The sequence below is a fragment of the Anolis sagrei genome, chromosome 6 (assembly GCF_037176765.1).
Source record: "Anolis sagrei isolate rAnoSag1 chromosome 6, rAnoSag1.mat, whole genome shotgun sequence".
In the NCBI taxonomy this organism is placed as follows: domain Eukaryota; kingdom Metazoa; phylum Chordata; class Lepidosauria; order Squamata; family Dactyloidae; genus Anolis; species Anolis sagrei.
Window position 1 is genome coordinate 133,352,967 of NC_090026.1, and position 10,190 is coordinate 133,363,156.

A 10,190-nucleotide genomic window follows, 5' to 3' on the forward strand; every position below is an offset into this window, starting at 1 on the left:
AGGAAGAACTTCCTGACTGTGAGAGCCGTTCAGCAGTGGAACTCTCTGCCCCACAGTGTGGTGGAGGCTCCATCTTTGGAAGCTTTGAAACAGAGGCTGGATGGCCATCTGTCAGGGGTGATTTGAATGCAATATTCCTGCTTCTTGGCCCAGGAGATCTCTTCCAACTCTTTGATTCTATGATTCTAGATGACCTTTGGGGGTCCCTACTGAAGGAGCCTAAAGGGCAGGATTAATCAATCTGAATAGTACGGTATTAATAGTGAAGGAGGCCTCAAGGGTCTCTGAGTAAGGGGCTTTTGGGTGAAAAAGCTAACAAAAATCAGCAAAAGAGAGATACCTTTTCTCTGACTTAAAAAGAGCAATATGGAAGAAAGTGTTTTTTTAGAAACGAGATGTGACATTTAGAAGGTACTTCTCACACAGGATGTTTGTGGTGAGCTTCAAATATTGTTTTTGAAGCGCAGAGGCCACGTGCACAAAAAGGTACTTTCCATCAAAAAAAAGGTCAAGAGAGGGGGAGGGAAAGAGAGTACTTTTCCATGACCAAAATGTTCTTGTTTACTTCAGGGTATATATTTGGTTGTCAAAAGCCAAGACGGGACGGCAGCAACTGCGTAATGCTATCGTGCTGTTCATAGAATCATAGAATCATAGAATCAAAGAGTTGGAAGAGACCTCCTGGGCCATCCAGTCCACCCCCATTCTGCCAAGAAGCAGGAATATTGCATTCAAATCACCCCTGACAGATGGCCATCCAGCCTCTGCTTAAAAGCTTCCAAAGAAGGAGCCTCCACCACACTCCCTCCGGGGCAGAGAGTTCCACTGCTGAACGGCTCTCACAGTCAGGAAGTTCTTCCTAATGTTCAGATGGAATCTCCTCTCTTGTAGTTTGAAGCCATTGTTCCATTGGGTCCTAGTCTCCAAGGAAGCAGAAAACAAGCTTGCTCCCTCCTCCTCCCTGTGGCTTCCTCTCACATATTTATACATGGCTATCATATCTCCTCTCAGCCTTCTCTTCTTCAGGCTAAACATGCCCAGTTCCCTAAGCCGCTCCTCATAGGGCTTGTTCTCCAGCCCCTTGATCATTTGAGTCGCCCTCCTCTGGACACATTCCAGCTTGTCAATATCTCTCTTGAATTGTGGTGCCCAGAATTGGACACAATATTCCAGATGTGGTCTCACCAAAGCAGAATAGAGCATGGGGAGCATGACTTCCTTAGATCTAGACACTAGGCTCCTCTTGATGCAGGCCACAATCCCATTGGCTTTTTTTGCCGCCACATCACATTCCTGGCTCATGTTTAACTTGTTGTCCACGAGGACTCCAAGATCTTTTCCACACGTCCTGCTCTCGAGCCAGGCATTGTCCCCCATTCTGTATCTTTGCATTTCGTTTTTTCTGCCAAAGTGGAGTATCTTGCATTTGTCCCTGTTGAACTTCATTTTGTTAGTTTTGGCCCATCATCTCTCTAATCTGTCAAGATCGTTTTGAATTCTGCTCCTGTCCTCTGGACTATTGGCTCTCCCTCCCAATTTGGTGTCGTCTGCAAACTTGATGATCCTGCCTTCTAGCCCGTCATCTAAGTCATTAATAAAGATGTTGAACAGGACCGGGCCCAGGACGGAACCCTGTTTGTGGCACTCCGCTTGTCACTTCTTTCCAAGATGAAGAGGAAGCATTAGTGAGCACTCTCTGTGTTCGTCCATTTAACCAATTCCAGATCCACCTCACCGTAGTTTTGCCTCGCCCACATTGGACAAGTTTCCTTGCCAGAAGGTCATGGGGGACCTTGTCAAAGAAGGCCTTCCTGAAATCCAGACACGCTCCATCCACGGCATCATTCCCCGTGTGCATCTACCCAGCTTGTAACTCTATTGAAGAAAGAGATCAGATGAGTCTGGCATGACTTGTTTTTGATAAATCCATGTTGACTATTAGCGATGACCGCCTTTGTTTCTAAGTGTTTGCAGACCGCTTCCTTAACAATCTTTTCCAGAATCTTGCCCGGTATCGACGTGAGGCTGACCGGATGGTAGTTGTTTGGATCATCCCGCAACTGGGACCTGGAAAGACCTAATCAAGGGTCTCTAACAATAGTAGAAGGTTTGATTACGTACACAAAGCAACACTTACTTAGGCGATCCCTCATTGACCAAGTAGGATAGTCTTCCAGTGTTCTGGTGGGTCCGTAGGTGACTGTGGAGCCCTCTTCTTGACCTGCATCTTCTTCCGCATTGTGGGCATCAGTTTCCAGGTGGAAGGTGGTCCCGGTCGGGGTTGGCTTGACGCGCCTTCCTCTTGGTACGTTTCTCTCTTTCGCCCTCCATTCGTGCCTCTTCAAATTTTGCAGCACTGCTGGTCACAGCTGACCTCCAGTTAGAGCGGTCAAGGGCCAGGGCTTCCCAGTTCTCAGTGTCTATGCCAGAGTTTTCAAGGTTGGCTTTGAGCCCATCTTTCAATCTCTTTTTTCCTGTCCACCAACATTCCGTTTTCCGTTCTTGAGTTCGGAGTAGAGCAACAGTGGTCGGGCATCCGGACAATGTGGCCGGTCCAGCGGACTTGATGGCGGAGGAGCATGGCTTCAATGCTGGTGGTCTTTGCTTCTTCCAGCACACTGATGTTTCCATGCCTTTCTTCCCAAGAGATTCACAGGATTTTCCGGAGGCAATGCTAATGGAATTGTTCCAGGAGTTGCATGTGACGTCTGTAGACAGTCCACGTCTCGCAGGCGTATAGCAGGGTTGGGAGGGGAATAGTTCTATAAAAAAGCCCCTTGGTCTCCCTACGGATGTTCCGGTCCTCAAACACTCTCTGCTTCATTTGGAAAAATGCTGCACTCGCAGAGCTCAGGCAGTGTTGAATTTCAGTGTCAATGTTGACTTTTGTGGAGAGGTGGCTGCCAAGGGAGCGGAAATGGCCAGCGTTTTCTAATATTACACCATTAACCTGTATTTCTAGCATAGCAGAGGGACTGGCTGGTGACTGCTGGAACAGCACTTTGGTTTTCTCGATGTTCAGTGACAGGCTGAGCTTCTCATATGCTTCTGCAAAGGTGTTTAGAGTGGCTTTACAGGTCTTCTGAATGCACACAGACGACGTTATCATCAGCATACTGGAGTTCTATAACAGATGTTGTTGTAACCTTGGTTTTGGCTTTCAGTCTGCTGAGGTTAAACAGCTTGCCTTCTGTCCGATAGATGATTTCTACTCTGCTGGGAAATTTCCCATTATAAAGCCATCATCCTCCCAACCCTGCTATATGCTTGCGAGACGTGGACTGTCTACAGATGTCAACATTTGACACTGAAATACAACACCACCTGAGCTCTGCGAGTGCAGCATTTTTCCTAATGAAGCAGAGAGTGTTTGAGGACCGCTGCTTGTTTATAAAGCCATTGTCCTCCCAACCCTGCTATACGCCTGCGAAACGTGGACTGTCTACAGACATCACAAGCAACTCCTGGAACGATTCCATCAGCGCTGCCTCCGGAAAATCCTGGAAATCTCCTGGGAAGACAAGCGGACAAGCATCAGCGTGCTGGAAGAAGAAGCAAAGACCACCAGCATTGAAGCGATGGTCCTCCAACATCAACTCCGCTGGACCGGCCACATTGTCCGGATGCCCGACCACCGTCTCCGAAAGCAGTTGCTCTATTCCGAACTCAAGAACGGAAAGCGGAACGTTGGAGAACAGGAAAAGAGATTGAAAGATGGGCTCAAAGCCAACCTTAAAAACTCTGGCATAGACACTGAGAACTGGGAAGCCCTGGCCCTTGCGCGCTCCAGCTGGAGGTCAGCTGTGACCAGCAGTGCTGCGGAATTTGAAGAGGCACAAATGGAGGGCGAAAGAGAAAAATGTGCCAAGAGGAAGGTGCGTCAAGCCAACCCCGACCGGGACCGCCTTCCACCTGGAAACCGATGTCCTCACTGCGGAAGAAGATGCGGGTCAAGAATGGGGCTCCACAGTCACCTATGGATCCACCTTGGACAACAAGGGATCGCCTAAGTAAGTAAGTAAGTAAAGTAATTGTGAATCCAGTGTAGTTGCATAGAATCTGAATGCCCGTATGTCCAATGTCGTTCTTTGTCTAAACTCTTCTGCTGGCAGGGCTGAAGACCGACAGGCCGGAGGTTCAAATCCAGGGAGAGCGGGTTGAGCTCCCTCTGTCAGCTCCAGCTCCCCATGCAAAGGGGACATGAGAGAAGCCTCCTTCCCACAAGGAGGGTAAAGCATCAAAAGCATCCCCTGGGCAACGTCCTTGCAGATGGCCGATTCTCTCACACCAGAAGCGACTTGCAGTTTCAGGCCTCCATTTCAAAACCAGTGGCCACCCTCTTCGGGGGAAAGAGGGTGGCCACTCTTCCAGGCTTGGTGTGACGCTTCTTGCCATGGATCAGCGCTTTGGGACGAGGGGAGCGGCCATTCGACAAGATCCTGAGGGAAAACTACAAATCCCAGAGCATCCGCCATGACAGGCCAAAGGGAGGGCAGCTCCGCAGCGCCCCCTGGCGACCGAGAAGGGAGAGCAGAGGAACCACGCATGCGCCCCGCCCCCTCTCCCGCTTTCCCCTTCGCCCAATCACCGTTGAAGACGGACCGCCGCTTTGCCCAATCGAAATGGGCGGCGCTCGAGCGGCGGCCAGGTCGACCAATTGGAAAAGGCGGGGCCGTAGACGCCACTTCCGGTTTTCCTGCCAGGGCCAAGATGGAGGCGCTGCGCTGAGGTGAGGCCCTTTCTTTTTCCTCCGGAATGTTAGCAGCGAGGGTGCTGATCTAATGTCCCTATGATAATAGGTAGATAGTACAGCTAGATTAGATAGTTGTTTTTTTTCGTGTCAGAAGTGACTTGAGAAACTGCAAGTCGTTTCTGGTGTGAGAGAATTGGCCGTCTGCAAGGACGTTGCTCAGGGAACATTGCCCGGATGTAGTAGAATCCTAGAGTGGGAACAGCCCTCCTGGGCCATCATCCAGTCCACCCCCATTCTGCCCAGAAGCAGGAATATTGCGTTCAAATCACCCCTGGCAGATGGCCATCCAGCCTCTGTTTAAAAGCTTCCAAAGAAGGAGCCTCCACCACACTCCGGGGCAGAGAGTTCCACTGCTGAACAGCTCTCACAGTCAGGAAGTTCTTCCTCGTGTTCAGGTGGAATCTCCTCTCTTGTAGTTTGAAGCCATTGCTCACTTGCGTCCTTGTCTCCAGAGAAGCAGAAAACAAGCTTGCTCCCTCCTCCTCCCTGTGGCTTCCTCTCACATATTTATACATGGCTTTCATCATATCTCCTCTCATCCTTCTCTTCTTCAGGCTAAACATGCCCAGCTCCTTAAGCCGCTCCTCATAGGGCTTGTTCTCCAGACCCTTGATCTGCACCCTCCTCCCTGTAGCTTCCTCTCACATATTTATACATGGCTCTCATGTCTCCTCTCAGCCTTCTCTTCTTCAGGCTAAACATGCCCAGCTCCTTAAGCCGCTCCTCATAGGGCTTGTTCTCCAGACCCTTTATCATTTGAGTCGCTCTCTTTCTCTGGACACATTCCAGCTTAGAGTCAATATCTCCTTTCAATTGTGGTGCCCAGAACTGGACACAATATTCCAGGTAAAGTGGTCTAACCAAAGCAGAATAGAGCATGGGGAGCATGACTTCCCTAGATCTAGACACTAGGCTCCTCTTGATGCAGGTCAAAATCCCATTGGCTTTTTTTGCCACCACATCACATTGTTGGCTCATGTTTAACTTCCTCCCCACGAGGACTCCAAGATCTTTTTCACACGTCCTGCTCTCAAGCCAGGCCTCATCGTCCCGCATTCTGTCTCTTTGCATTTCGTTTTTCCTGCCAATAGTGTAGATAGTAGATAGTGTTGAGGGGTAGTTGATAGACACACCTACATATCTCTCCTTACGAACCCTCTAGGAATTTAAGATCTTCTGGGGAGGCCCTGCTCTCAGCCCTGCCATCTTCACAGGTTCGATAAATTAGTTAATTTAGCCTCCCCACACTTTTAAGGTGGTACCTAATTTTCCTACTTGACAGCAACTGTCTTTCAGGTTGCAAAGGTCGACAACAGGCTACACAATTGGTTGGAAACCCACTCCAACCCGGGCTGGCTTCGAACTCATGACCTTTTGGTCAGAGTGATCTTAATACAGCTGACACTCAGCCAGCTGTGCCATAATCCCGGTTTAAAATATTTTTGTACTGTTGTGGGCATCGAATTGTGCTGTTTTGTAAACCGCCATGAGTCGCCCTCAGGCTGAGAATGGCGGTATAAAGGCATAGTAAGTAAGTAAGTAGGTAGGTAGGTAGATAGATAGATAGATAGATAAGATGATAAGATAAGATAAGATTGATTGATTAGATAATTGATTAGATTGATTGATTGATTGATTAGATTGATTGATTAGATAGATAGATTGATTAGATAGATTGATTGATTAGATAGATAGATTGATTAGATAGATAGATTGATTAGATAGATTAGATAGATAGATAGATAGATAGATAGATAGATGGGACTAATTTGTCATCTTCTCTCTCCCCAGGGCTCCAGCATTGCGGAGGAGGAACAGGGGCCTTCGGAATGACTTCTGTGGGGCTGCTGAGGGCCCTGTTGGCACGCCCCCCTGCCCTGCCGTGGGGTAGGTCCCGCTGAATGCCAGATGCACTCCCTGGGCTGGGTTTGAGGGCCTTGGAAGGCAGGGTCCATGGGGCAGAGGTCTCCAAACATTCCATGTTGACAACATTCTTGTCAGACAGGCACCATTTGGTGGCACAGTAATTAAATTCAACCCGCAAATTGGAAGTCAAACCTACACATTTTGTATACAAAATGTATGGAGTTGCAGCATATCTTTTGAAAACCTTTTATCGGTATCTTTAAAAGTGCTGTATATTGTTTGAAATAGATTCAGAGGTCTCTCATATTCGTGTGAAACACCTGCACGCTGCAGCTGACACAAACGTGTTGCAAATCTCAATTTGGGAAGCTCTGCCGTTGTAGTTTAGTGAGGCATCAGCACAAAGGAGGCTAAAGAGCTAGCACAATAACAACTCCTACAACTCCATAGCATTGAGTCACATCTGATCTTCGACAGGCCCCTTCTTTGGCAGCTTTCAGAAAGAACCTAAAAACTTGGCTGTTCCGACGTGCCTTCTCAGATTAGGAATCCCCCACCCAAGTCCTAGAAGCACTTTAGTACAATTAACATTACTGCACACCGCACTATTTTAATCCTATGCTCCTCCTGCCACTCCAGCACTTTTAACCCTGTACCCCATGGCGCTGGCCGGCCCAGTTTTAAAGTGTCTTGATGTATTGTTACTGTTGTTGTTATTTGCTTAACTATTTGATTTGCTTTGTTTATTATTGTTGTGTTATGTTTTTACTGTATTGTGTTCTGAGGCTTCGGCCTGTGTAAGCCGCATCGAGTCCTTCGGGAGATGCTAGCGGGGTACAAAAAAAGTTAATAATAATAATAATCTGTTAAAGTGAATGGGAACCCCCCCCCCCTCCCCCCAGCACCAAAGAGATGGGCCAGGAAGTTAGGTCCCTCTTGTCTCCTGTACTGTGCTTATAATCATTTAATTTGCTTGTATTGTTATGATTATTGCTTGTATTGTTGTATTTGGGCTCCGCCTCATGTAAGCCACACCGAGTCCCTTGGGGAGATGGTAGCAGGGTACAAATAAAGTGTTATTATTATTATTATTATATAATATATAATATATAATATAATACACAATATAATTCAAAATAATATAATATATTGTCTATACATATAATGATAATATTATAATGTAACACAATATAATAATAATATATTATAATTATATATTTTATATTAAATGTAATATTACAAATAATATTACACTATAATGTTATAGTACAATGTAATATATAATATTAATATTGTGCTATGGTAAAAATATAATATATTGTATTTACTTTTTACTTGTAAGCCACGCTGAGTCCCCTTTGGGATGAGAAGGGCGGCATATAAATGTTGTAAATAAGTAAGTAAATAAAGTCAAACTGCCTTAATTCTACAGCGTAGGTACACTGCCTTCTCTCTGGGTTATTAATTAATTGGTGGAAAAACATGAGAAGGGAGGCTATAGCAAAGATTTTAAAAGGGGGCAGGGAGGACTGCGTGATTTTTTCGTGTCCATGTGATGCTTGTTTTGTTTTGATTGGCTTTGTGTGTGAAAGGCATGAGGGAAGAGCTAAAGCACGTATGGGAAAACTTGTTCCTTCCACAGGCTGTTAAGAATTGTGGGAGTTGGAAGCAAAACACCTGGAGGGCCCAAGTTTGCCCATGCTTGGGCTAAAGCCATGTCCTTTGTTTCCTCCCAGGAGCCCTGGCTGCCTCTTCTGCTCGCTCCTTCCTGCTGCCCCTCCGTTTGGCACCCCAAGTACCCCTGTTGTCGCCGCCCGTCTGTCCTATGGCGACCTTGAACCAGATGCACTGGCTAGGCCGCCGTAAGCGCCCCCCTCCCAAGGTGGGCCCGCTGGGGGGCCACCCGCAGCTCAAGGGGGTGGTGCTCAAGACCATGATCCGCAAGCCCAAGAAGCCCAACTCGGCCAACCGGAAGTGTGCCCGCGTGCGGCTGAGCAACGGCAAAGAGGTGGTCTGCTTCATCCCCGGGGAAGGGCACAACCTCCAGGAGCACAACATCGTCCTGGTGGAGGGCGGCAGGACGCAGGACTTGCCAGGGGTCAAGCTCAAGATAGTGCGGGGCAAGTACGACTGTGCCCACGTCCAGAAGAAGAAGCAGTGAGTGCTCAGGAGCCGAAGGGGGCCGGTCTGGGGACCACCTCTTGCGCAGAGCACAAATGACTCTTACCGAGATAAACATTGCCTTTGTTGGCCTTTTCCGAAATAAAGTGGTATAACCTGCCTCCACTGACCAAATTGGGATCTAATCATTTCCAGCTTCAAAAACATAAGTTAGGTCATGATAACGAACGTAAAATGAGTGATGTACCTGGACCAGAAGGAGCTGATCTTGGTTCCCGTCTTGGAGGTCGACCTCGGCCTTCCCGTTTCAGGAATCTCAGAGCAACTCCCTTGGCGTACTGCCACATCTGGATATTTTTCCCTCTCCCTTTTCTCTTGTCAATCATAGAACATGAGGGATAAATATAGGTTGCTTACCTGTAACCATAGTTGCCTGAGTGGTCACCTGTGAATTCGCACATATGGTTATTCCTGCGACTGCGCAGAGTAGCTTCGGAATCTTCTAGCAAAATTATTATATATTTTTGGTGGTAGCCCCACCCACTCTCCCCCGAGAGTGTGTATATATGTGTGTGTGTGTGTATATAGCCAGTGGGAGGGGCTATAGCCTCCAGTTCTCTTTCTCCGCGCCTTTAGCAGCAGCTTGAGAACCTTCCTCTTGACTAGCTCTTAATTTTACGTATTGGACTTGGACTGACTGACTTTCCTGCCTTTTCCTTCCCTGACAGACTGGCCGACTTATTCTTAACTCTCTAATCCTGACCCGGGCTGACTGACTGACTCTGAATTCGCTGGTCCTGACCTGGACTGTCTTTAAGTATTCGCCTATCCTGTTAGTATTTGCTCTCCTGTTGGTATTTGCTTCAATATGTCGGCTACCACATCCTTTAAGCGCTGTACTAGCTGCCCAAACAACTTTCCTGACAATGATGGCTATTCCTAAATAACCATATGTGCGAATCACAGTTGACCACGATGGGAAACATACCATTGTGGGGCATGGGTGTGGGGGCATTCTGGCTTGGAATAAAAAAGTCATTGGTAGAAACCCCTTACCGGAATCATTTTAGCCAATTATTGCTTTCCGTCTCACAGCTGGAAGGACTGCCCCCCTGCTAGGCCACACCCCCTGCCTCTGCTCCCCCCCAAGCAGTACGGGAAGTGGAGTCCCTCAGGAAGGGAAGAATGGATGGACAGTGGCCGAACCATCTCCACCTGCTTTGCAGTGGGAGTGTTCAAACCTATTTCACATGCATAGGGTTTGCTAATTGCACAGAAACAAGACCATCTTAGACGGTGTTTCTCAACCCTCCTAATGCTGCGATCCCTTAACACAGTTCCTCATATTGTGGTTGAATTGTAATGTAAATATCTGATATGCAGGATGCATTACATCAAACTGCGTTAATTCTGCCATGTAGACACGCCCGCAACGTCGCTTATCCCCTCG

At 47.6% G+C, this 10,190-nt stretch overlaps 1 protein-coding gene across 1 annotated transcript; it reads left to right on the plus strand.

Moving 5' to 3' along the window:
* The first annotated feature begins 4,680 nt into the window (after positions 1–4,680).
* On the plus strand, positions 4,681–8,914 carry MRPS12 (mitochondrial ribosomal protein S12). The gene is made up of 3 exons (XM_067470458.1): positions 4,681–4,729; positions 6,545–6,640; positions 8,356–8,914. Exons 2-3 carry the CDS (start codon positions 6,583–6,585, stop codon positions 8,778–8,780), a joined length of 483 nt encoding a protein of 160 aa, XP_067326559.1. The 5' UTR covers positions 4,681–4,729; positions 6,545–6,582; the 3' UTR covers positions 8,781–8,914.
* The last annotated feature ends 1,276 nt before the right edge of the window (positions 8,915–10,190 follow it).

Excerpts from the sequence above, each read along its gene's own strand:
- MRPS12 (XM_067470458.1), top strand. The coding sequence starts at position 6,583 with ATGACTTCTGTGGGGCTGCTGAGGGCCCTGTTGGCACGCCCCCCTGCC. Across the intron at positions 6,641-8,355 it reads CCCCCCTGCCCTGCCGTGGG|GAGCCCTGGCTGCCTCTTCT; the intron begins GTAGGTCCCGCT and ends GTTTCCTCCCAG.